This window comes from Mauremys mutica, chromosome 12 (genome assembly GCF_020497125.1).
Source record: "Mauremys mutica isolate MM-2020 ecotype Southern chromosome 12, ASM2049712v1, whole genome shotgun sequence".
Taxonomy (NCBI): domain Eukaryota; kingdom Metazoa; phylum Chordata; order Testudines; family Geoemydidae; genus Mauremys; species Mauremys mutica.
In genome coordinates this window covers 52,607,365-52,634,007 of record NC_059083.1, presented here as the reverse complement: position 1 = coordinate 52,634,007, position 26,643 = coordinate 52,607,365, and the positions used below count along the sequence as shown (strand labels likewise).

Here is a 26,643-nt window from a genome sequence, read left to right as displayed (position 1 = left end):
CAAGTACAATAACAAAAAAACTTCTTTGGTGGAATTTAGCTCTCCAGGATTTTGATTTTGAAATACAACACATTTCAGGAGCTTCTAACAAAGTGGCTGATGCACTCTCCCATGAAAGTTTTCCAGAATCAACTGGTTAAAATCGTTCTTGAAATGTGGAAAATATTGTTAGTTTTTTATATAATCAGTAGTATGTCTAGAGGTGCATGTATCTTATTAATTCTGTTTTCTCCTAGAGCTCCAGGAAGAAATCACAGCCAGTGTGGAGCAGGCTGCCCAGCACTGCCTATGACTTGGGGGGGGGGGCGTGTCATGAACATACAGCTAAGGGTAGCATAAAAACCCTCCTTTACCTGTAAAGGGTTAAGAAGCTCAGAAAACCTGGTAGGCACCTGACCAAAAGGACCAATAAAGGGGAGAAGATACTTTCAAATCTGTGGGGGAAGGTTTTTGTTGTGTGTTCCTTTGTTCTCTCTGGGACAGCCAGGAACCAGGGCAGGGAAAATACATCTTCTAAAGCCATATCTGCATTTAGCATCTAAGATTACAAATTGTAAGTAATTGGAAGGAAATGCATTAGATTATTTTTTTGTTTTAGCTTGTGAATTTTCCCTGTGCTAAGAGAGAGGTTTTTCCCTGTTTTTGTAACTTTAAAGTTTTGCCTAGAGGGGAATCCGCCATGTTTTGAATCTGATTGCTCTGTAAATTACCTTCCATCCTGATTTTACAGAGGTGCTTCTTTTACTTTTTTCATTATAATAAAGTTTTGTTTTTAAGAATCTGATTGGGTTTTTAGGACACTAAAAACCCAAGGGTCCGGTCACTAGAGTTTAGAGTGGGGAGGTAACCCAGACAGGATCAAAAGATGGAAATCTATCTAATTTCATGGTACAGCCAAATCTTCTGAAGTTCATTACTTTTCACTATCACAGGATGCAGCTTATGGAGAAAGGAGATGTGGAAAATCAAACAGATATAACAGAATTCATTCTCCTGGGGTTTGGGGATCTCCCAGAACTGCAGATCCTTCTCTTCCTGGTTTTCCTAGTGATCTACATTGTGACCATGGCCGGGAACATCCTCATCATTGCTCTAGTTGTGACTGATCAGCACCTTCACACCCCCATGTACTTCTTCCTGGGGAACTTGTCCTGCCTGGAGACCTGCTACACTTCTGCTGTCCTGCCCAGGATGCTGGCCAGTTTCCTGACAGGGGACAGAACCATTTCTGTGGGGGGCTGCATGACACAGTTTTTTTTCTTTTGTTTTCTAGCAACTACAGAGTGTTATCTCCTGGCAGCGATGTCTTATGACCGGTATTTAGCCATATGCAAACCACTGCACTATGGAACATGTATGAATGGCAAGTTGTGCCTCCAACTCGTAGCGGGGTGTTGGATAATTGGATTTCTACCTTGTACAATAACGATGTGTTTTATGTCACAATTAATTTTCTGTGGCCCCAATGAAATGGACCATTTCTTTTGTGATTTCACCCCAATGCTAAAGCTCTCCTGCAGTGACACCAGCCAGATGATGCTGGTTCTTCATATATTTTCCTTCCCAGATGCAGTTTCCCCATTTCTATTAACCTTGACATCCTATGTCTGTATAGTTAGCACCATCCTGAGAATCCCTTCCACCACCGGGAGGCAAAGGGCTTTTTCCACCTGCTCCTCTCACCTCATTGTGGTAACACTTTTCTATGGGACCATAATGATTGTCTACATGCTACCAAAATCCAGCAACCTGAGAGCCCTGAACAAAGTGTTCTCTGTCTGCTACACAGTCCTGACTCCCCTGGCCAATCCCCTCATCTACAGCCTGAGAAACAGAGAGGTCAACGAGGCCCTGAGAAAAGCTGTCAGGAAATATCTGGCCCTCCCAAAGAATTCAGACTAGTTGAATGAAATGAGGATCAATCAATCTGGTTTCTATTGTGAAAGAAGGAGGGTTTAAGTGGGCCCTGATACAGAAATGCAGTATACAAGAGATGTGTGTGCGTGCACACATACACACACACATATATATAAGAGAGATACAGATGGTTGGAATTTTGCAGGGGGAGGAGGGGAGAGAAGGTTTTGACTTTTCATCAAAATAACTGAAACCTGAAAAATGAAAAAAAAAATTTGCTTTTTTGAAACTGACATCTGAAAACCTTCAGATGGAAACTGTAAAAATAAATAATAAAAAAAAGTTATGAACTGTTGTTATGGCTGTGTTGGTCCCAGAATATTACAAAGACAAGGTATGACCCTCTGTACCTCAAAATAGCACCCTAGACCCCAATATTGACTACTGTGATATGGTTATGGTGTGTTTGGTACAAAATATGCCTTGGGAGGTATCATTTGAGAAGTCTTGATCTGCTGAACAATAATTATCCTGTTGAATTGTGGGTACTATAATTGTATTTGATGTTATGAAGTATTGCTAAATGTGTTACTGAAATATAGTGAGGTTGGGAGATGGCCACAGCTGGCCTTTCTGTAAAAACAAAGGGGCAACCATCGCTGGCCAGACAGGCGTTGATGGCCCATCAAGAAGAATCCACTCTCCCAGAGACTCCACTGAGGGCACGTACGCAATGGGTACTGCCTGACCTCACATCACAGCAAGGAGAGAAAGTATATGGAGGGTCAATAATATCACCACTTGGTCTCTCTCCTCCACCATCTCAACACCTGGAAGATCGTCTGGAAGACAAAGACTTTGAACTGGGGAAGACTGGTCCCAGGCTGGGAAGGGATTCCAGCCTGTGTATAGAGAACTGTGAGCTGCCTGTAACATCTATTAGGTGAGAAACTGTTTGATTGAAATCTTACTTCATTTGTAGAATTTAGACTGCAAATTTATTTTTATTTCTTATGTAACTAACTCTGATCTCTATGCCTGCTTTTTATAATCACTTAAAATCTATCTTTCTGTAGTTAACAAATCTGTTTTATATTTTACCTAAAACCCTGTGTTTCTGGTTGAAGTGCTTGGGGAAATCTCAGCTCGGCTTAACAAGGGCTGTTGCATGTCTACTTTTAATTGTTGGCATGGCAAACTAATTAATGAGTTTGCACTGTCTAAGGGAGTCTTGAGCAGTGTAAGCCGGTATATTTCTAGGGTGCAAGGTTGGGGTGATTGGCTGATGCCTCTCTCTGGGTATGTCTACACTACAAAATTAGGTCGATTTTATAGAAGTCGATTGTGTATGTCCCCATTAAGGGTATTAAGTTGGCGGAGTGCATCCTCACTACCATGGCTATCATCGACTTATGGAGCGCTTCACTGAGGGAAGCTATCCCACAGATCCCGCAGTCTCCGCTGCCCATTGGAATTCTGGGTTAAACTCCCAATGCCTGATGGGGCAAAAATATTGTTGCGGGTGGTTTGGGGTACGTCGCATGATACATGAAAGCAATGGCAGGCAATTGATTCGTGTCTTTTTTCCTGGAATACCCATGCAGATGCCATAACACGGCAAGCACAGAGCCCTCTCAGCTCCCTTTCACCGCTGCTGCCTGCCTGGAATATCGTGCGAGCTGGAGGCTTCTGTCTCAGGCTGCTCTCCCAGCGGCAGTACCGCACGGTTGCACCTACCCCAGCCTACCCCTTGCTCCCATGGATCATGAAGCCTGGACAATAGTAAGAAGCAGTTAAGAGTAGGTTAGATAAATGTCTATCAGGGATGGTCTAGACAGTATTTGGCCCTGCCATGAGGGCAGGGGACTGGACTCGGTGGCCTCTCAAGGTCCCTTCCAGCCCTAGAATCTATGAATCTATAGGCTGAGCAAGTGCAGAATGGTGGTAGAATGTACCTTTGGATGTTTAAAAGCTCGCTGGTGCTGTTTGCTGACTAGGTCAGACCTCAGCACAACCAACATTCCCATTGTTATTGCTGCTTGCTGTGTGCTCCATAATATCTGTGTGAGTAAGGGGGAGACATTTATGGTGGGGTGGGAGGCTGAGGCAAATTGCCTGGCATCCGATTTTGAGGAGCCAGACACCAGTGCAATTAGAAGAGCACAGCAAGGCATGCTGAGCATGAGAGAGGCTTTGGAAACCAGTTTCATGACTGGCCAGGCTTTGGTGTGACAGTTGTTTGTGTTTCTCCTTGATGCAAACCCATCTCCTTTGTTAATTTTAATTCCCTGTAAGCCAACTCCCCCACCCTCGAAATAAAGTAAGTATTGTTTTTAAACCATGCATTCTTTCTTTATTAATTTAAAAAAAAATGAGATAATGGACAAGGTAGCCCAGGTGGGGTGGGGAGGAGGGAAGGACAAGGCCACATTGCTTATTGTAGTCACACTAAAAAACAAACTGTTTGAATGACAGCCGTCTGTTGCTTGGACCATCCCCTGGAGTGGAGTGGATGGGTGCCTAGAGCCTCTCGCCCTCCCTGCATTCTTGGGCGTCTGGGTGAGGAGGCTATGGAACATGGGGAGGAGGGTAGGCAGTTATACAGTGGATGCAGCAGGGAGTCTGTGCTCTTGTTGGCTTTCCTGCAGCTCTAACAGATGTTTCATCATGTCCATTTGCTACCCCATTAGCCTCAGCATCAGGTCCTGCCTCCGCTCTTCGTGCTCACATAATTCTTTCCTGACCTCTGCCACTGAATGCCTCCATGCATTAAGCTGTGCCCTATCAGTGCGGGAGGACTGCAGGAGCTCGGAAAACATGTAATCGCTAGCGCATTTTTTTCGCCTTCTAATCTGCGATAACCTCAGGAACAGAGATGATAGGGGGAGAGTAGAAACATCCTACGCTTTACAATTCTGGAGGGACTGCATGGTCACCTGTGCTGCTGAGTGCTGCTGAGTTCACCACTCTGACCAAACAGGAAATGAAATTCAAAAGTTCCCGGGGCTTTTCCTGTGTACCCAGCTAGTGCATGGATGATTTAGTTGGGGATTGGTCCTGCTTTGAGCAGGGGGTTGGACTAGATGACCTCCTGAGGTCCCTTCCAACCCTGAGATTCTATGATTCTATGATCAGAGTTCAAAGTGCTGTCCAGAGTGGTCACAAAGGAGCACTCTGGGATAGCTCCCGGAAGCAAATACCATCGATTTGCATCTGCACTACCACAAATTCGACCCAGCAAGGTCGATTTTAGCGGTACTCCACTAATCGGGGAGGAGTACAGAAGTCGATTTTAAGAGCCCTTTAGGTCAACGGAAAGGGTTTGGTTGTGTGGAGGCAGTAATTTTAAAATCAACCTAACGTGGCTAAATTTGACCTAACCCCGTAGTGTAGACCAGGGCTTTGTATAATTCATGACTGGCTTAGAGAACATTCATGCAATTTAACTGAGTGTGGGTCTCCACAAGCTGATGGCTGAGTCATCACAGCAACTGGAGGGGTTTGCTGCTTGTCACTGGCATACTATTGTGAGGGACAGCCCAGGCTGCAGAGTTAAGGGGACACAGCGGTCCCACACCTCCAGGTTGTACCCTGGGGATCCCATCACACAAGGAGGGTGAGGTAATATCTTTTATTGGACCATCTTCTGCTGGTGAGAGACTCAAGCTTATACAGAAGAGCTCTTCCTCAGGACTGGGAAATGTACTCAGTGTGTCAGCTAAATACAAGGCGGAACAGACTGTTTAGCATAAGTAGTTGACATATTTCAAGGGACTGCAGTAGAGTGATCTCTTTGTGAAAAGTGTTCACCCAGAGGTGATACAGTGTTTATCTTTTATCATTTTTCTGTGTCAGTTCATCTGAGAGCATAGCGATTGTCTGGTTTCACCCACATAGCTGTTGTCTGGGCATTTGATTCACTGGGTGAAGTACACCACATGTCGTGATAGGCACATGTAAGACCCATGGATCTTGAAACGTGTGTTGGGGGCAGTATTGCTCATCTTAACAGTGGAGATATGTCTGCTGCTTTTACATCTGTTGTTCTGGAAGGATCTGATGCTGCTTTGAGTTGGTGTGTCCTGATCTGTGGGGAACTTGCTTCTGATGATGAGCTTAGAAAGGATGGGGGGTTGTTTGAAAGCCAGAAGAGGGGGTTCAGGAAAGATTTCTTTTAGGATGTGGTCCCCATCGAGTGTGGATTGTAATTGTTTAATGACACTTTTCACAAAGCGATCACTGTACATCTGACCTCTCAGGCCTTTGCTACACTTGAGAGTTACAGTGCTGTTAGTGGCTTTATAGCGCTGTAACTCACACTGGCAAGGCACATACAGCGGTGTATCTCCGTGGCTACAGCACTGTTTGTATTCCACCTCCCCGAGAGGAATAAAGAGAATAGTGCTGCTGCTGCCGCGCTGGGGTGTCAGTGTAAACAGGGAATAATCTTAGTATACTGTGACTGACTTCCAGAAGCTTCCCATAATCCTTTTAAGTGACGATTACTCTCTTTGTTTTGTTGTGATGCCTCTCTTTGTTTTGTTGTTAACTCCAGGCTCCGGAGCTCCTTATCAAAAAAACAAACACAGCTACTGTTTGCTGTGAATGAGCAGAGGCAGGGGGCTCCCTTTGGAAAGCCGACAGCTAGTATTTGCTTGAGGATAGGGGGAGGGAGGGGGCTTGAGGAGAGAAGCAGCCCGGTGGGCGGGGGGGTGGTCTGTTTCAGAGCGGCTGCCTATCTGGTCTGTGAGGAAAAAAAACAACAGCTGCTGTTTGCTTTCAGTGAGTGAGAGAGGGGTTGGGGAGGGGGTCGGAACGTGCAAGGCAGCTGCTGACATAGTGTCGGCTCCAAAAACCCACTCTCTCTCTCCCCCACGCTCCCTGTCACACTCCACCCCACCCCCCACCCCTTTTGAAAAGCATGTTGCAGCCACTTGAACGCTGGGATAGCTGCCCATAATTCACCGCTCCCAATGCCGCTGCAGATGCTGCAAAATGTGGCCACGACAGTGCGCTGGTAGCTGTCAGTGTGGACAGACTGCAGCGCTTTCCCTACTCAGCTGTACGAAGACAGGTTTAACTCCCAGCGCTGTACAGCTGCAAGTTTAGCCATACCCTCAGTCCTCATTCTCAAAGAAATCTGCACAACCCTGTCAAAAGATGAGCCTGGGAACTTAAATTCATAACTTTGCAAGACACAAAAAATCATGAACTGAATAGATATGCTAGATTTATGGCTTATTACAACAAACTGTAACCAACTAACCCTCTGCCCCTGCCCCCCACCCCCACAGAGCTGCCTTTTCCACCCCTCCCTGCCACGACTGGATGGGTGTTAATGGACAGTTTCAACTTGACTGGTCCCTTGTAATGTGTGTTAACTGCATATGATAAACTATCTGTTCCAGCTTGTATTTAACTGCGATATTGAGTACATTCCCCAGACTGAAGAAGAGCTCTGTGTAAGCTCAAAAGCTTGTCTCTCTCACCAACAGAAGCTGGCCCAATCAAAGGTATCACCTCACCCACTCTGTCTCTCTCAAAAAATGTTCTCTTGCTTTCAGTTTTCTGTCAGAAAGTTAAAATCTTTGGAGGTGGTTTGCACCGTGCTCCTTTCTACTCAGCTGAGGAAAGACTCACAATCCCCCGCACCCTCACTGCTGCCCATGCGCACACACCTACTCTCCATCCTGCAGGACTCACACTTCCCCATTAACCCACTTTTCCTGGGGTGGAAGGAGCTCCTAGATACATAGATTTTAAGGTAAAAAAAAATCCATTCTGAGCATTTTAGTCCCATCTCCCACATAGCAGAGGCCGGAGCACTCCAGCCAGTGATCCCGCCTCAGGCCCATCACCCTAGGGGGCTGGTGAAGATACCCTTTGGGGGAGCTCAGTGAAACTCTCAGGCCCCACTCCCCAGTGTGGGGGGTCACTGTCTCTATCCCAGCCTGGTGCAGAGATGAGGCCCCAGCAAGGAGGGGAGGGAGGTTGTAGAGCCAGCCTGCCCCATGCTCACCCCACAGCAGCGTGTCACATAAAAGAAGAACCAGGGGTCACCCAATGAAATTAAAAGGCAGCAGGTTTAACACGCACACACGGAAGTTGATCTTCACACAACGCACATCCAGCCTGTGGAACTCATTGCCAGGGGATGTTGTGAAGGCCAAAAGTATAAGTGGGTTCAAAAAAGAATTAGATCAGTTTATGGAGGATATGTCTATTGATGGCTATTAGCCAAGATGCTCTGGGTGTCCCTAAACCTCTGCCTGTCAGAAGCTGGGACTGGATGACAGGGGATTGATCACTTGATAATTTCCCTGTTCTGGTCATTTCCTCTGAAGCATCTGACACCGGCCACTGCCAGAAACAGGACCCTGGGCTAGATGGACCATTAGTCTGACCCAGAGTAGCTATTCTTGTGATCAGATATCAAAGGGGGAGATGTGTTAGTCTGAATCTGTAAAAAGCAACAAACAAACAAACAAACAAATGCCACAGGACTCTTTGTTGCATTCTCATGATGTTACACTGTTTTAACAAGTAACACAGCATCAATACCCCTATGGAGGGAATCCAGACGATCACATGCAGCAGTCCCAAGGGAGATCCCAACAGCAGCGGCAAGGGGCAGGGGCTGGCTGCTTTCCCAGAAAAACCCTGCAAGAATCCAGAGCAGGAGACATTAAGGGTTTGTGTGATGCCAACAATCAACCCAGGCTGAGAGAGACGCCCATCCCAGCAGCCACAGGCAGGTGTCTGCCCACGAACTGAGACAAGAAGGCTGACTGACACCAGACCCACTCACTGGCGATGGGGAGCTCACTGCTTCATGTGGAGGTTTGAAGGTAAGTGTCACTAACCTCATGGCAAATCCTCAGGTCCTTGCTCATATGAAGCCCTTGCTCTGAGACATCCCCCTTGGACAGTGTCCTCACATGCTGGGAGCTCTGCTGGAGTAAGGACGTCAGAGTCCGTTTCTCTGTGGTTCACAGCTAGAAAAACTGATGAATCAGAAAGAAGACCCAGCTATCATCTCTGCCCTAACGCATCCCTCTGTCTGTCCTCCTCTTACCCTCCTGCTCGCTGGCTGGATCTCCCCATCTCTCTCTCCCTGACAGATCATTGTTTTCTCAGGGACCGTGGCCTTCAGTTTCTCAACTACTTATCAGCTGCCTCTCCAGACTTTTCTGGGGGGCAGATACCTATGCACCATCCCAGCCCAATCCTCAGATGCTTCATATCTACTGCTGAGTATCTCCTCCCTGGATTTCCATGGGGCTTGAGGGCCCTCAGCATTTCTTGGGCAGTATTGAGCACCCCACAGAGTGGCTGTATAAACAGCGGAGCAAGGAGGGGATTTCACCTCTGTAAAGAGCACTGGTGACACCAATTCTGGAATACCGTGGGCAGCGCTGGGGTGAATGTTTTAAATGCCTTTAAGGTGCCACAAGTACTCCTGTTCTTTTTGCAGATACAGACAAACACAGATGCTACTCTGAAACTTACAGTGGACAAATAACTCAACTTCTGCTCCCAGCATGATGCTGCGGGGCGAGGGCTGATGCGATCCGTGGCTGATATCTTCAAATCAAGACTGGCTGCCTTTCTGGAAGGTACGTCTTAGTCAAACAAGTTATTGATCTCAGTGTAGGGGTACAGGGGAAATTCTGTGGTTATTTTTAAGCAGGAGCTCAGACTGGATGATCTAATGACTAATAGACTTTCAAGTGTTTTAAAACAGATGTTGAAAGATAGGTGAGGGAGCAGAAAAGAGCCGGAAAAACAGTTTGAGAGCTAGAGAAGAATTCTTCCAGTGAGAAACTTATAGAGTTTGATGTGTTCAGTTTATCAAAGAGGAGACAGAGGTGATTTGATCACAGCGTATCAGCAGCTTCCTGGGGAGATAACACTGGTTATCAAAGTGCTGTTTTTTCGAACAGGAAAAGGCACAATTAGAACCAATGGCTGGAAGCTAAAGCCAGACACATTTCAATGAGAAATAAGGCACAGTTTGTTGCCAATGAGTGTGACTTTTAATGATCGACTTTAAGGGACCATCATGATCATCTACTCTGACTTCCTGCACATCACAAGCTACAGAACCTCATCCACCCACTCCTGTAATAGACTCCTAACTTCTCACTGAGTTATTGAAGTCCTCAAATCATGGTTTAAAGACTTCAAGGGACAGAGAATCCACCATTTACACTTGTTTAAACTTGCAAGTTACCTGTGCTCCATGCTGCAGAGGAAGATGAAAAACCCCAAGGGTCTCTGCCAATCTGACCTGGGGAAAAATTCCTTCCCAACCCCAAATATGGTGATCAGTTAGACCCTGAGTATGTGGGCAAAACCCATCAGGCAAAACCTGTGAAAGAATTATCTGTAGTAATTCAGAGCCCTCCCCATCTAGTGTCCCATCACCAGCCACTGGAGATATTTGCTGCAAGCAGTTGCATATCGGCTCCATGCCATTATGGGCAATCTCATCATACCATCCACACCAGAAACTTATCAAGCTCAGTCTTGAAGCAAGTTTCATTTTTTGCCACCACTGCTCCTCATGGAAAGCTGTTCCAGAACTTCACTCTTGTGATGGTTAGAAACCTTAATATAATTTCAAATGTAATCTTGTTGATGACCAGTTTGTATCCATTTTTTCATGTGTCCACATTTGTATTTAATTTAAATAACTCCTCTCCCTCCCTGGTGTTTATCCCTCTAAGGTATTTGTGGAAAACAATCATATCAACCCAGCTTTCCTTTGGTTAAGCTAAACAAGCCAAGTTCTTTGAGTCTCCTCTCATAAGAAAAGTTCTCTATTCGTCGGATCAGCCTAGTAACGCATCTCTGCACCTGTTCCAGTTTGAATTCATCTTTCTTAAACATAGGAAACCAGAATTGCACACAGTATTTCTGATGAGGTCTCACCAATGCCTTGTATGATGGGACTACCACTTCCCTCTCTCTACTGGAAATACCTCACCTGATGCATCCTAGGACTGCATTAGTCTTTTTCACGATCGCATCACATTAGTGGCTCATGGTAATCCTGTGATCAGCCAATACACCCAGGTCTTTCTCCTCCTCTGTTACTTCCAACTGATATGTCCCCAGTTTATACCAAAAATTTGTGTTGTTAGTCCCTAAATGCATGACCTTGCAATTTGCATTATTAAATTTCATCCCATTTTTATTACTCCAGTTTTCAAGGTCGCCCAGATCTTCTTGTATGATATTCTGGTCCTCCTCCACATCGGCAATAACTCCCAACTTTGTGTCATCCACAAATTTTATTAGAACACTCCCACTTTTTGTGCCAAGGTCAGTAATAAAAATGTTAAATAAGATTGGTCCCAAGACCGATCCCTGAGCCACTCCATTAGTAACCTCCCTCCAGCCTGACAGTTCACCTTTCGGTATGATCCATTGTAGTCTTCCCTTTAACCAGTTCCTTTATCCACCTTTCAAGTCTCATATTAATCCCCATCTTTTCCCATTTAACTAATAATTTCCCATGTGGAACTGTATCAGATGCTTTACTGAAATCCAGGTAGATTAAATCTACTGCAATTCCTTTGTCTAGAAAATCAGTTATCTTCTTAAAGAAAGAGATCATGTTGGTCTGGCACAATTTACCTTTTCTAAACCCACCTTTATTTTATGCCAATTACTGTTTACCTCTATGTCCTTAACTACTTTTTCTTTCAAAATTTGCTCTAAGATCTTGCATACAACTGAGGTCAAATTTAACAGATCTGTAGCTTCCTGGCTCACTTTTTTCACCTTTCTTTAATAGAGGTAGTATATTTGCAATTCTCCAGTCCTAGGATATGATCCCCTAGTTTACAGATTTATTAAAATTCTTCCCTACACTTTCTGACCTCCATGTGGTACCTTTCCTTGCTGAACCATCCCATCTTCCATTCCTTACAGGCTTTCTCTTAATCACCTGTTTGAGAAGCTTTCTCATCTGGGCTGGTCTGCAACCCTTCCCTATGAATTTTTCCCCCTTTCTTGGGATGCGGGCTTCAGATTGCTTCTGCAAGTTTGACAAAATAATTCCAAGCCACTTCCACATTCAGATCATGAAGTTCTTCACACCAGACCACTTCCCAAATAATTCCCTTAATTTTTTTAAGTTAGCCCTTTTCAAATCACACACCCTAGTTGTAGATCCAGTTTTGTTTATCCTTCCATTTAGTTTAAACTCAATTAGCTCATGATCACTCAAACCAAGGTTGTACCCTACAACCAATTTTTCTATGAGGTCCTAATTGCTCACCAATACCAAATCTCAAATGGCATCACCTCTTGTTCGTTCAGCAACTAGTTAGTGAAGGAATCTGTCAGCAATCACCTCCAGGAAAATCTGGGTCCCTACTATTATTAGTTTCAGAGTGGTAGCCTGTTAGTCTCTATCAGCAAAAACAATGAGGAATCCTTGTGGCATCTTAGAGACTAACAAATGTATTTGGGCATAAGCTTGTGTGGGCTAGAACCCACTTCATCAGATGCATGGAGTGAAAAATACAGCAAACATAATATATATTCTAGCACATGAAAAGATGGGAGTTGCCTCACCAAGTGGTGGTGGGGGGGTGTCAGTGCTTACGAGCCAACTCAAGGTGAAAGTAGCCTATTCTCAATAGTTGACAAGAGGGGGTGAATACCAAGGGAGGGAAAATTACTTTTGTAGTGCCAACTAGGCCAATGCAATCAAGGTGGCCGATTTCCAACAGTTGACAAGAAGGTGTGAGTATCAGCAGAGGGAAAATTATTTTTTGTAGCATTTGTCCTCCAATCTATCACTTCCCCAAAGTGATTTTGGCCATAAACTAGTCCATCACTTCTAATTTCTTTACAATCTATCTCATCATTAATATTCAATGCTGATCCACCACCTTTGCCTTTATTTCTGTCTTTCCTGAACAGCACATACCCATCAATACCTGGTATCCAGTCATGACTGTTATTCCACCATGTTTCTCTTATCCCTATAATACCTGGTTTCACTTCCAGCACCAGTAGTTCTAGTTCCTCCATTTTGTCACCCAGGCTCCTTGCATTGGTGTACAAACATCTTAACTGTTGCTGCTTGGCTTCGCCCACATTCCTTGCCTGATTGGGTACAGTTATTCTACTTCCCATATCACCTATCTCACAGGCATCAGCACTATCCTTCCTCTTAATGTCCATTCTCCTACCCACCTTGGCTCTTTTCTCCATTGCTGTATTCTTTCTTACTTGATTTTCCTTCCTCTCAATGCTAGAATCAGGCACGGAGATTACATGAGCATCTTCCCCAAGTTTCTAGTTTAAAGCTCTTTTAATCAATTGTGCCAACCTCCATCCCCAAATGGTCCCTTTTGGTCTAAAATCTAAGAATCATTGAATGAAAAAAGTTGGGGTATGGGGCAGAAGAGGGGCAAATTAACTGGGTGACAGCTCTTTGGGGTGTGTGAGGAATCTCTATGAATCTCTCTGAAATGAAAAAGTTTCTCAGTTGAGAGACAATATAAACCCAGCTCTCAGTTTGTAATGGGAACTCTTATGGGATCAAAAGATGGAAATTTTCTAATTTCATAGTACAGTCAAATCTACTGAAGTTCATTAACTATCACTATCACAGGATGCAGCTCATGGAGAAAGGAGATGTGGAAAATCAGACAGATTTCACAGAATTCATCCTCCTGGGATTTGGGGATCTCCCAGAACTGCAGATCCTTCTCTTCCTGGTTTTCCTAGTGATCTACATTGTGACCATGGCCGGGAACATCCTCATCATTGCTCTAGCTGTGACTGATCAGCACCTTCACACTCCCATGTACTTCTTCCTGGGGAACTTGTCCTGCCTGGAGACCTGCTACACTTCTGCCGTCCTGCCCAGGATGCTGGCCAGTTTCCTGACTGGGGACAGAACCATTTCTGTTGGGGGCTGCATGACACAGTTTTTTGTCTTTTGTTTTCTAGCAACTACGGAATGTTATCTCCTGGCAGCGATGTCTTATGATCGGTATTTAGCCATATGCAAACCACTGCACTATGGAACATGTATGAATGGCAAGTTGTGCCTCCAAGTCGCAGCTGGGTGTTGGATAAGTGGATTTCTACCTTGTACAATAATGATGTGTGTTATGTCACAATTAATTTTCTGTGGCCCCAATGAAATGGATCATTTCTTTTGTGATCTCATACCAATTTTAAAGCTCTCCTGCAGCGACACCAGCCAGATGATGCTGGTTTTTTATATATTTTTCTTCCCAGATGCAGTTTCCCCTATTTCTATTAACCTTGACATCCTATGTCTGTATTGTTAGCACCATCCTGAGAATTCCTTCCACCACCGGGAGGCAAAAGGCCTTTTCCATCTGCTCCTCTCACCTCATTGTGGTAACACTTTTCTATGGGACCATAATGATTGTCTACATGCTACCAAAATCCAGTAACTTGAGAGCCCTGAACAAAGTGTTCTCTGTCTGCTACACAGTCCTGACTCCCCTGGCCAATCCCCTCGTCTACAGCCTGAGAAACAGAGAGGTCAAGGAGGCCCTGAGAAATGCTGTCAGGAAATGTCTGGCCTTCACAAAGAATTCAGACTAGTTGAATGAAATGAGGATCAATCAATCTGGTTTCTATTGTGAAAGAAGGAGGGTTTAAGTGGGCCCTGATACAGAAATTCAGTATACAAAGAGATGTGTGTGCATGCACACATACACACACACATATATATGAGAGATACAAATGGTTGGAATTTTGCAGGGAGATGAGGAGAGAGAAGGTTTTGACTTTTCATCAAAATAACTGAAACCTGAAAAATGAAAAAAAAATTGCTTTTTTGAAACTGACATCTGAAAACGTTCAGATAGAAACTGTAAAAAAAAAAAAGTTATGCACTGTGGTTGTGGCTGTGTTGGTCCCAGAATATTACAAAGACAAGGTGTGACCCTCTGTACCTCAAAATAGAACCCTGGACCTCCATATTCACCACTGTGATATGATTATGATGAGTTTGGTACAAATTATGCCTTGGGAGGTATCATTTAAGAAGTCTTGATCCGCTGAACAGTAATATCCTGTTGAATTGTGGGTATTTCATTGTATGTGATGTTATGAAATATTGCTAAATGTGTTGGGAGGTTGGAAGATGGCCACAGCTGGCCTTTCTGTAACAAAAAAGAGGCAACCATCGCTTGCTAGACAGGCGTTGATGGCCCATCAAGAAGAATCCACTCTCCCAGAAACTCCAGAGGGCAGGTAAGCAGTGGGTACTACCCCACCTCATGTCACAGCGAGGTTTTTTTCTAGCACCTGGAGAGAAAGTATAAGGAGGGTGTACTATTGGGTTATCCGGGAGAGGGGGCGGGCGGAAGCCCGCCCCATGCTAACGGATCCCCCCCCCAGCCCAAGGGGAGGATCTACAGGGCCACGGAAACCCACTAAGTGCGGGGGACAACTAAGAAAAGAACAGGGACAGGAGTGAGGTCAAAGGGTCATAAGGAGGGAGCCTGATGGGGACACCGAGCAGAGAACCCCGGACAGCGCCCACTGCTCCTCGAAGGCGTCAAGGGAGCCAGCGGACGCCGCCCAGAGGAACTCTGCCCGGAGACGTGAGCGGACGAGGGACCGGAAACAAGCCCCACAGTCGCAGGAGTCTCCGTCGGCCAACCTCCTCTCCCTGGTCGCGTGGATGGCTTTTTTTGCCAGGGCGAGGAGGAGGTTGACCAGGAGGTCCCGCGACTTTGTGGGGCCACGGATAGGGAGTGCATGGATAAGGAGGTGAGGGGAAAAGTGCAGCCAGAAACGTAACAGAATGTCGGTGAGGAGCCGGTATAGGGGCTGCAACCTGGCGCACTCTAGGTAAGCATGCGCCAGGGTCTCCCTCACGCCGCAGAAGGGGCAGGTGTCCGGGACAGGGGTGAACCGCGCCAAGTACACGCCCGTGCTCACGGCCCCGTGAAGGAGCCGCCAGCTGATATCCCCGGCGGGCCTCGGGACCAGGGTGGAGTACAGGCTGGCCCACCGGGGCTCCTCACCCTCCAGAGGTGGCAGGAGGTCCCGCCACTTGGTGTCGGGGCGGGACACGAGGGCGAGGAAGTGGACGGTATGGAGCACGAGCGCGTAGAGTTGTTTCCTTGGCGCGGTTTGGAAATGGACCGGCTGCAGATCGTGCAGCCGGCTGGCGGAGAAGGGGCGGGGGGCCGGTCGGGTCCACGGGGCAGGGGCCCGATGAAGAGGTCCGGAGGGCTCGGGGTGGAGGGTGGGCGGGGCGTGCCCTCGCGCAGGACCCGGTCGAGGTAAGCCCGAGCAGCGGGCGGCAAAGCGGCCTTCACCTCCTGTAGTACGAGCCGGGGAGTACAAGGTCTGGAGAGCCCCATCCGCCGAGCGAGCGTCAGGGGATCCAGCCAGTCTCCCCGGTCGTAGTCCAGGAGGTCTCCGACCCTGGTGGCTTCTGCCAGGACCAACCTCTGGCGCACCGCGGGGGACTCCGCCACCTGCACACGGAGCTGAGGGTTGTGTAGCAGGGGCTCCGCGAGGAGGTCTGCCCCCTCGGTGGCCGCCACGGACCTGGTCGCAGAGAACAGCTTCCAGGTCCGGAGGAGGTCCTGGTAGAAGACCGGCAGCCCGGAGAGGTCTCGCGGAAGGCCCCTCGGGTCGAGATAAAGGAGCTGCCGGTCGTATCGGAGCCCTCGGAAGCGGCGCAGGAAGGCGTGCGCCAGGGCTCTCCATGCCGGACTACCCGCACCATAAAGGAGCCTCTGCAGTGCCTGGAGGCGGAAGACGTGGACCTGAGTGCGGAGGCACTTCAGGCCCTGCCCTCCCTCCTCCAGGGGCAGGTGGAGTACCCCTGCAGGGACCCAGTGCAGTCCTGGCCAAAAGAACTCCAGCACCACCCGCCGGAGGTCGGTCAGGAACACCGGGCCGGGACCAGGGTGTTGAGCCGGTACCAGAGCATGGACAGGACCAGTTGATTGAGCACCAGTGCCCTCCCTCGGAGGGAAAGGCACCGGAGGAGTCCTGTCCATTTCCGGAGCCGCTCCGCCACCCTGCCCTGCAAACCGTGCCAGTTCTCCGGCGGAGAGGGATGCGTGGCAGAAAGGTAAACGCCGAGATAGAGCAGCGGACCCGCGCTCCACCGGATGGCCTGAAGCGCGGGTGGGAGGGAGCTCGCCTGCCACCCGTCCCCTACCACCAAGCCAGAGCTCTTGACCCAGTTGACCCGGGCGGAGGAGGCCGCCGAGTACACGGCCTGGCAGGCCTCCACCCGCGCCAAGTCGCCCGGGTCCTGGACCACGAGGAGCACATCGTCGGCGTACGCCGACAGGACCAGCCGCAGCTCCGGCTCCCGAAGCACCAACCCCGTCAACCTCCTGCGGAGGAGACAGAGGAAGGGCTCGATCGCCAGGGCGTACAGCTGGCCCGAGAGGGGGCACCCCTGCCGCACTCCCCGCCCGAAGCTGACCGGCTCGGTCAGGGTCCAGTTGAGCCTGACCAGACACTCTGCGGAGGCGTACAGCACCTGGAGAAAACCCACAAACTGGGACCCGAAGCCTAACGCCTGCAGAGTGCCCAGGAGATACCCGTGGTCCACCCTGTCGAACGCCTTCTCCTGATCCAGGGACAGGAGGGCGAACGACAGACCATCCCTGCACCCAAGCTCCAAGAGATCCCGGACCAGATACAGGTTATCGAAGATGGTACGGCCCGGGACGGTGTAGGTCTGGTCTGGGTGGATCACGTCCTCCAGCACGGACCCTAGCCGAATCGAAATGGCCTTCGCGACAATTTTATAGTCCGTGCTGAGGAGCGAGATGGGACGCCAATTCCGTAAATCGCGGAGGTCCCCCCTCTTCGGCAATAAAGCGAGCACGGCTCGCCTGCACGAGAGAGGGAGGACCCCGCTCCGCAAGGACTCGGCCCAGACGGTGACTAGGTCCGGGCCGAGGACGTCCCAGAACACGCGGTAGAACTCCACGGTCAGCCCGTCCATGCCCGGGGATTTATTGGTGGGCATGCGACGGAGGGCTTCCGAGAACTCGGCCAGAGTGAGAGGCAGCTCTAGCCGGTCCCGGTCGCCCGCGCTGACCGTCGGGAGTCCGTCCCAGAGCACTTTGCAAGCGGCAGGATCGGTCGGATCCGGGGAGAAAAGGCGCGCGTAGAAGGTCCGGGCCCTCTCGCACATCTCCGCCGGATCCGTGAGGGGGGAGCCGTCCTCCGCCAGGAGGCAGGTGACGTGCTTCTTGGCCCCCCTCCGTTTCTCCAGGGCGTAGAAGAAGCGGGAGCCGCGATCCATCTCCCGAAGGAGGCGGATGCGGGATCGAACAAAGGCGCCCCGGGCCCGATGGTCTTCGAGGACCCGGAGCTCCTCCCGCTTCTCCCGGCACGCTCCGCAAAGGGATGGATCCTCGGGGCTGGCGGCCAGACGCCTCTCCAGCTCTAAGACCTCCCGCTCCAACTGCCCTATCGCCGCATCCCTCCGTCGGCTGGCGCCCCGGGTGTAGTCACGGCAGAAGAGCCGGGCGCGCACCTTCCCCACGTCCCACCACCGCCGCGCCGAGGGAAAGGCGCACCGCTGCCCTCGCCAGGCCAGCCAGAACTCCCGGAAGGACGCCACGAAGCCCCCATCCTCCAGCAAGCTGTTGTTGAAGTGCCAATAGGCCGGCCCCGGCCTCTCCGCGCAGAGAGAGGCCGTCACAGTGACGAGGTGGTGGTCCGAAAAAGGGGCCGGCCGGATGCTGGAGGACTGGGCCCGTGAGAGATGGAACCGGGACAGATAGATGCGGTCCAACCGGGAGTGGCACGACCGATGGGCTTCCACCCGGACATAGGTGTACGTGGAGGCGTCGTCCGGGTGGTGGTCGCGCCAGACGTCCACCAGGGAGTGATGGGCGACGATCTCCCTGAGGACGTCCGCGGCGGCCGGGCTCTGCTCGGTTCCCGACCGGTCCCGCTCCTCGAGGACGGTGTTAAAGTCCCCGCCCAGGACCAGGCACTCGCGAGGATCCAGGGAGCCGAGGAAGGCGGACGCCTGCCGATAGAACTGCAGCCGCTCCGGGGCAAATGCCGGGGCATAGATGTTGATGAGGTTGACCACAAGCCCCGCCATGCGGACCCGGAGGTGCAGCAGGCGGCCCGGCACAGCCTCGGCGACCCCCAGCACCTCTGGCCGTAGGTCGGGGGAGAACAGGGTAGCCACTCCAGCCTGATGGGTGGTGAGATGGCTGAAGTAGACCCCGTCCCCCCACTCCAGCCGCCAGTTAGCTTCGGCGGCCGGATCCGTGTGGGTCTCCTGCAGGAAAACCACGGAGTACCCCCCCTCCCGAAGGAAGGAGAGCACCTGGCTCCTGCGGAAACCCACCCTACAGCTCCGGGTGTTTAGTGTGGCAAAGGTGATGACTGCCATGAGGAGGGCTGGGGGGGATCTACATCAGCAGGGGCGCTCACGGCTCCCGTTGGGCCGCGCAGCAAACTGTGGCCCACCCCGAAGGCGAGCAGGGAGTCACGGAAGCCGCGCGCCCGGTGGTAAGCCGCGACATTCCGCTTCCCGGTCCCCTTGCCCTCCCCTATGAGGGCCCGCGTGGCCAGGAGGAGCTGGTGGAAGTCCCCCCAGCGCTGGAGAGCAAGCACGACCTTGTTGCGGGAGCCCCGGACGTCCTCCAGGAACTCCTGCAACTCCTCTCTCAGCACATGGGGGGGTGGGGCCTCTGGCGCAGCCCCGTGGCCGACTGGGACGGGCAAGCAAGGGGCGGACCCCGGCTCAGTGGGGGGCGGCGGAGGGAAGATTGCAGCCCCTAGTGGGTCGGGACTGTGAAATTCAAAGGCCGCTCCCTGGGAGTCATCCTCTGGGAAAGGGAAGGAGACAGCCCCAGGGGCGGCAATAATATCATGGGAGGTGGAGGGGGCAGGGCTGGGGTCAGGAGCAGGGGTGGGGGGAGGGAGAGAGACGGGACCCTGGGCCTCAGGAGCTGAGCCATCAGTAAGAGGCTCCTCGCGGCCAGGTAGGGGAGTTGGAGGGGAAGGGAGGGGGTCCCCAACGACACCGGGCTCAGGCTCAACGGCAGGCAGAGCAGCCTCGGCACGGGGAGATGTGGAAGCCTCAGGGGGGCCCCCACCCGGGAAGGAACCCGATTGCTCCGCACCACCGAGGGACACCCCCGGTAGCCCATCTCCCTGCCACGAGGCACCGGCCGTCATTCCAACAGGCTCGGCGGCCAGCAGCGGGGTGCCATCCGCAGCCGGGCAGGTCGAGGAGTCCAGGGGACCCTCGGAGGCGGGAGCAGACGCAGCTGGAGGGTTGGTGGAGCATGGGGAAGGGGAAGCTGGGGTGAGGTCGGCTAGATCAAGGCCCGTCGGCAGAGGGTCGTCCTCCCCCGGGGTGACCGGGGTCAGACCCAGGGCCTCGATCTCCTCGAAGATGGAGGGGAGCTCGCCTCCCACCACCCCGGGGTCCTCCCCACTCGCGCCCGAGGCGACGCTCACCTCGGGTGTTGCAGGGGGTACAGGCGGCAAGGGACCAGGAGGGGCCGCAGCGGAGGCCTCCGCAGGGGGGGACTGCGGGGGAGGGATGGTGGTACCCTCCGGCGCTGCCACGTCTGCCCTAGCCGTCATCGGCGGATGGGTTGTCCCCGTGGGCATGGCGGAAGGCTCGGTGCCTGCGGCCCCCCGTCTGGTCTTACAGGGGGCTTCCGCCTCAGGTGGCACGGGCGGAGCCCGAGCCTTCCGCTTACCCCGCTTACCCTCCACCCGGGTCCAGCCCTCCATGGCATCGCCTGCGGGCTGGTCAACAGGGATCGGGTCGGGGGGTAGGGAAGACAGTTTGGGGGCTGGGAGAGGCACTGGTGGAACAACAGGAGGGAGGGAGGAGTCCCCCTGGGGAGCCCCCTCCCATGCCCGGCAGTACCCCTGCCGCACCCTCCTCCACAGGCCCCGCCAGAGTGCAGGCAGCGGAGGCGGGGCTCTCCCGCTCATCTGGGCGCTCCGGAGAATGCACCCCTGAGGCCCGAGCGGGAGCAGTGACGGACCGAGGGGGAGGAGGGGCGACTCTGGGTACCGGGCGGTCAGGGGCACCGGCGATGGCGGGGCCGGCACCCTGCCGGGGCTCGGGGGTCCCGAGAACTCCTCCGAGCCGGGCCAAGGGGCAGTCCCTCCGGACGTGCCCCGTCGCCCGGCAGAGGAAGCACCGGGCCTCCCCCGTCGAATAGTGCACCCGGTAATGGGCCCCCTGGTAGGGGACCAGGAAAGACCCCTCAAGCGCCTCTCCGCCACGCGCCGCCGGCGGCAGTTGAATCTGCACCTGCCGGCGGAACGAGAGAACGTGACGGAGGGCGGGGTCTTTGCAGCCCAAGGGGAGAGGGCTCACAATGGAAATGGGCTTCCCCAGGGTCGAGAGGGCGGGTAACAGGGCGGCATTGGGCAGGAAGGGAGGGACGGAGGTCAGGACGACACGGACCCCCAGGTCCTCCAGCGGCTCCAGGGGGACGAACACGCCCCCCACCGCCAGGCCCTTCTCCACCGCCTCCTGTGCGGCGGCCTCCGAGGCAAGGAAGAAGACCACCTTGCCGTACATTTTGGAGGCCGCCACGATGGCCGTGGGCCCCACCACCCTCGCCAACGCCCGCACGTAGGTCTCCACGTGGGGCGAGGCGGGCACCAGGAGGCAACGGACGCCGTGCTTCCGGGTCAAGGTGGGGAAGGGGCCCCGGCCGCTGTAGATGGTAGCGGAGGCGGCGGTCGGGGGAGATGACGTAGCGGCGGGCGGGGGGGCCGCCGCCACCTGGGCGTACGCTCTGGGGGCCGAGGAAGGGACACCCGCAGAGCTGGTGGAGGGAACAGCGGGGAGGGACGCCGCGGCCGGTGGCGGGGCCGCGGCAGCGGGGGCAGGCACCGCCATGGAGGGCTTCGTCTTCCTAGCGGGGCCCTTTCCCTTCTTTTTGCCCTGGCCCTTTCCGCCGGCTGGGGGGGCTCCCCCAGAGGCGGAAGGGGCGAGGGACGTGGCAGCAGCAGAGGGCACCCCGTCGGTCGCCGCTGCCGGCGCCTCAGCGGGAGCGGTGGCAGGTGGTCCGGCAGCGGCGGGTGAGGTCGAGACCGGGAGGCGTTTGGGGGGAGCAGGCGAGGGAGGGGGGGCAGACGTCGTCCGGGAATCCCACCCGCCGCGCCCCCTGCCATGCTGAACGGGGAGGGAGGGCAAACACAGGAGAAAGGGGGGTGGGGGTAAGGGACAGGTCACCTACTCCTCCCTGCTAGGCTGTGGGCAGGGAGGATGGTGCCAACAATAGAGAGGGGGGGGGCAGATACGGGGACTATCAAGGACTTCGGGGGGGGGGGGTAGTCACCGACAGAAGATCGAAAACCGGCTCCTCTAGCTGCACTAGGGGAGGGGAGGGGAAACAAGAGCAATGGGGGTGCAGTGCAAGAGGGGCAACTTAAACAAGGGAGAGGCACAAGCGCACTGATGGGGCTATGGGCGCACGAGGGGAGGGGCTAATCAGGGCGAGGGGCCGCGGAGGGAGGGGAGCAACCAGGCTGGGAGTGGGGCAGAGGGACTAAGGGGCTGGCTTCAGGGCTGGGGCAGGACAAACAAAGCTGCAAAGGGAGACGGGCGGGGCAGGCAAACAAACTGAAGCTGGGCGGGGCGGGGGAGGGGGGGCCACAAGGGGCAAACGGGGCAGGCAACAAGGGGCAAAGCTAGGGGGCCTGTTGCAGAGGGGCAGGGGGGAGTCCGGGGAAGGGGGGGGGTGCGTGCACCCACAAGCGCTTGTGCAAAGTCAATGGCTGGCTGGCTGCTGCTGGAGGCCCAAACGGTGGCAATAGGGCGCGGCAGGCCAGGCAAGCAGCTGAGTCCCAGAGGCAGGAACTGAGGCAGATGGTAAGGGGCCAGCAGGGGTGGTGGAGGGGGCAGCGGTGGTGGTGGGGGTTGGGGGGGGACACAGATGGACCAGGGGGCAGGCTCAACGCCTCACCCCCTGTGTCCCCACAAACACAGTCTAAACCCCCACCACTAGAGCACAGTCAAAGAGTTACTCAGTTTTTAAGGCCCCCTCCACAGTGGTCTTCAGATTCCTGTGCACTTCCCAGCAGCCGGTGGTCTTCTCAATCCTCCTCCAGGCTCCAGCAGCTCCCCGGGACAAACACAGCTCCAGCAGCAGCAGCCTCTCCTCCTCCAGCAGCCCTGGTGGCCAGGCAGGGAGGACCCCCCACAGGTGGTAGCTGTAGTGGTGGTGGTGGGGTCCTGGCTTCTCCCTCCAGAGGTGGGGGAGTGGGGGCTGGCCAGCAAGGCCCCCCCCCACCCCTCACTCACCCACTCAGCAGCAGTTGTAGCAGGAGCAGCAGTCTGGGAAGAAGCACTCCAGCCAGCAGCAGCAGCCCAGGAAGGGTGAAGGAGCTCCAGCCAGCAAGGCAGCCAGAGAAGGGGGGGCACTCCAGCCAGCAGGGCAGCCCAAGCAAGCAGAGTGCTCCCTGTAGCAGGGTGGACCCTGCTCCGGCCCTGAGGGCTTGGAAAAGCAGCCTGGCAGGGCTTGAGAGCTGCGGCTGGAGGCTGGGCTGATGGGGAAAGTGGCTACAGCTGGAGGCCACGCCCCAAACTGAAGCCCTGGGGCTTATAAGAGGCAGGGAAGCTAGAGCCCAGGCAGAGTCTCTCTCTGCTCCAGAGAGAGATGGGCCTAGCTGCTTAGGGAGCTGAGAAGGCACCTAGGGTGAACCAGAGCTGGGGGATAGGCTGAGGAGCCAGGGAAGCTCTAGCCAGGACAGCCCCAGGCTGCGGCCTAGCGAAGGGCCATAGGTACTGTGGGTTGCAAGGGTCAGCCCAGGGGTAGGACGAAGCAGCAGGTCCAAACCCCCTTTGCCTGTGATGAGTGGGCTGATACTGCAGTCTGCCCCAGGGTGTGGGGCTAGACCATGACTGTCAGTAGCCACTACTGAGGCAAGGCGGGGATAGTAGCGCGGGGTTCCCCTGGGAGGGGGAGACCCAATTATAGATAGCGGGCACCGGGTCCAGGGAGGGACGCCGGGGCCAGAGAACAGGCGGGTCACCGGCCTGCCGGGGGTGCTCCAGGGCCGGACCGAGGGACATTCCGGGACCGACCAGCAGGAGGCGCGGCAGGGGTGAGTACCACCCTGTCACAGAGGGTCAATGACATCAATACTTGGCCTCTCTCCTCCACCATCTCAACATCTGGAAGATCATCTGGAAAACAAAGACTTTGAACTGGGGAAGATTGGTCCCAGGCTGGGAAGGGATTCCAGCCTGTGTATAGAGAACTGTGAGCTGCCTGTAACATCTTAGGGTGAGAAACTGTGTGATTCAAATCTTGCTTCATTTGTCGAATTTAGACTGCAAATTTATTTTTATTTCTTATGTAACTAACTCTGATCTCTATGCCTGCTTCTAATAATCATTTAAAATCTATCTTTCTGTAGGTAATAAATCTGTTTTATATTTTACCTAAAACCATGTGGTTTTGCTTGAAGTGCTTGGGGAAATCTCAGCTCAGCTTAACATGGGCTGTTGCATGTCTACCTTCATTTGCTGACGTGGTGAACTAATTAATGATCTTGCACTGTCCAAGGGAGTCTCGATCAGGGTAAGACGGTATATTTCACGGTTACAAGGCTGGGGTGATTGGCTGGTTCCTCTCTCTGTATAATTCATGACTGGCTTAGAGAACATTCATGCAATTTAACTGAGTGTGGGTCTCCACAAGCTGATGGCTGAGTCATCACAGCACCTGGATGGGTTTGCTGCTTGTCACTGGCCTAGTGTTGTGAGAGACAGCCCAGGCTGGAGAGTTAAGGGGACACAGCGGTCCCACACCTCCAGGTTGTACCCTGGGGATCCCATCACACAATGAGGGTGAGGTAATATCTTTTATTGGACCATCTTCTGCTGGTGAGAGACTCAAGCTTATACAGAAGAGCTCTTCTTCAGGACTGGGAAATGTACTCAGTGTGTCAGCTAAATACAAGGCGGAACAGATTGCTTAGCATAAGCAGTTAACATATTTCAAGAGACTGCACTAGAGTGATCTCTTTGTGAAAAGTGTTCACCCAGAGGTGATACAGTGTTTGTCTTTTATCATTTTTCTGTGTCCGTTCATCTGAGAGCATAGCGATTGTCTGGTTTCACCCACATAGCTGTTGTCTGGGCATTTGATTCACTGGGTGAAGTACACCACATGTTGTGATAGGCACATATAGGACCCATGAATCTTGAAAGGTGTGTTGGGGAGAGCATTGCTCATCGTAGCAGTGGAGATATGTCTGCTGCTTCTGCATCTGTTGTTTTGGCAGGATCTGATGCTGCTTTGAGTTGGTGTGTCCTGATCTGTGGGGAACATGTATCTGATGATGAGCTTGGAAAGAATGGGGGGCTGTTTGAAAGCCAGAAGTGGGGGTTTAGGAAAGATTTCTTTTAGGATGTGATCCCCATCGAGTGTGGATTGTAATTGTTTAATGATACTTTTCACAAAGCGATCACTCTACATCTGACTTCTCAGTCCTCATTCTCAGGGAAATCTGCACAACCCTGTCAAAAGATGAGCCTGAGAACTTAAATTCATAACTTTGGAAGATATTAAAAATCATCAACTGAATAGATACACTAAATTTATGGCTTAGTACAACAAACTGTAACCAACTAATCTCCTCCCCGCCACACACACACACACAGAAACACAGCTGCCTTTTCCCCTGTCCCTCCCACGACTGGAGGGGTGTTAAGGATCACTTCAACTTTAATGGTCCCTTGAAATGTTTGTTAACTACTTATGATAAACTATCTGTTCCACCTTGTATTTAGTTGTGATATTGAGTACATTCAACAGACTGAATAAGAGCTCTGTGTAAGCTCACAAGCTTGACTCTCTGACCAACAGAAGTTGGCCCCGTCAAAGATATCACCTCATAGACTCATAGACTTTAAGGTCAGAAGGGACCATTATGATCTTCTAGTCTGACCTCCTGCACAAAGCAGGCCACAGAATCTCACCCATCCACTTCTATAACAAACCCCTAACATATGTCTGAGTTACTGAAGTCCTCAAATTGTGGTTTGAAGACCTTAAAGCTGCAGAGAATCCTCCAGCAAGTGACCCGTGCCCCATGCTGCAGAGGAAGGCGAAAAACCTCCAGGGCCTCTGCCAATCTGCCCTGGAGGAAAATTCCTTCTCAACCCCAAATATGGCGATCGGTTAAACCCTGAGCATGTGGGCAAGACTTACCAGCCAGCACCCAGGAAAGAATTCTCTGTAGTAACTCAGATCCCACCCCATCTAACATCCCATCACAGACCACTGGGCATGCTTACCTGCTGATAATCAAAGATCATTTGCCAAATTAATTGCCAAAGTTAGGCTATCCCATCATACCATCCCCTCCATAAACTTATCAAGCTTAGTCTTGAAGCCAGTTATGTCTTTTGCCCCCACTACTCCCCTTGGAAGGCTGCTCCAGAACTTCACTCCTCTAATGGTTAGAAACCTTTGTCTAATTTCAAGTCTAAACTTCCTAGTGTCCAGTTTATATCCTCACCCACCTTCTCCCTCTCTAAAACAATGTTCTGTTGTTTTCAGTTTTCTGTCCAAAAGATAAAATCTTTGGAGGTGATTTGCACGGTGCTCCTTTCTACTCAGCTGAGGAAAGAGAGAGGGGTCCAGACTCACAATCCCCCCAGACACTCTCCACCGCCATTCTGATTATTTAAGTAACATATCCTACATATCAGAGGCCAGAGCATTCCAGCCAGTGATTCCCCCCTCAGGCCCATATCACCCTAGGGGGCTGGTGAAG

The 26,643-nt window shown here is 52.2% G+C and overlaps 1 protein-coding gene and 1 pseudogene across 1 annotated transcript; both read left to right on the top strand.

Annotated features, from left to right (window-relative positions):
- Positions 1-885: 885 nt before the first annotated feature.
- On the top strand, positions 886-1,902 carry LOC123347065 (olfactory receptor 11A1-like). Its single transcript, XM_044984512.1, has one exon. The coding sequence runs from the start codon at positions 886-888 to the stop codon at positions 1,900-1,902; it is 1,017 nt and encodes a 338-aa protein (XP_044840447.1).
- Positions 1,903-13,451: 11,549 nt separating this feature from the next.
- On the top strand, positions 13,452-14,463 carry LOC123347070 (annotated as a pseudogene).
- The last annotated feature ends 12,180 nt before the right edge of the window (positions 14,464-26,643 follow it).

Coding starts and splice junctions, on each gene's coding strand:
- LOC123347065 (XM_044984512.1), top strand. CDS start 886: ATGGTACAGCCAAATCTTCTGAAGTTCATTACTTTTCACTATCACAGG.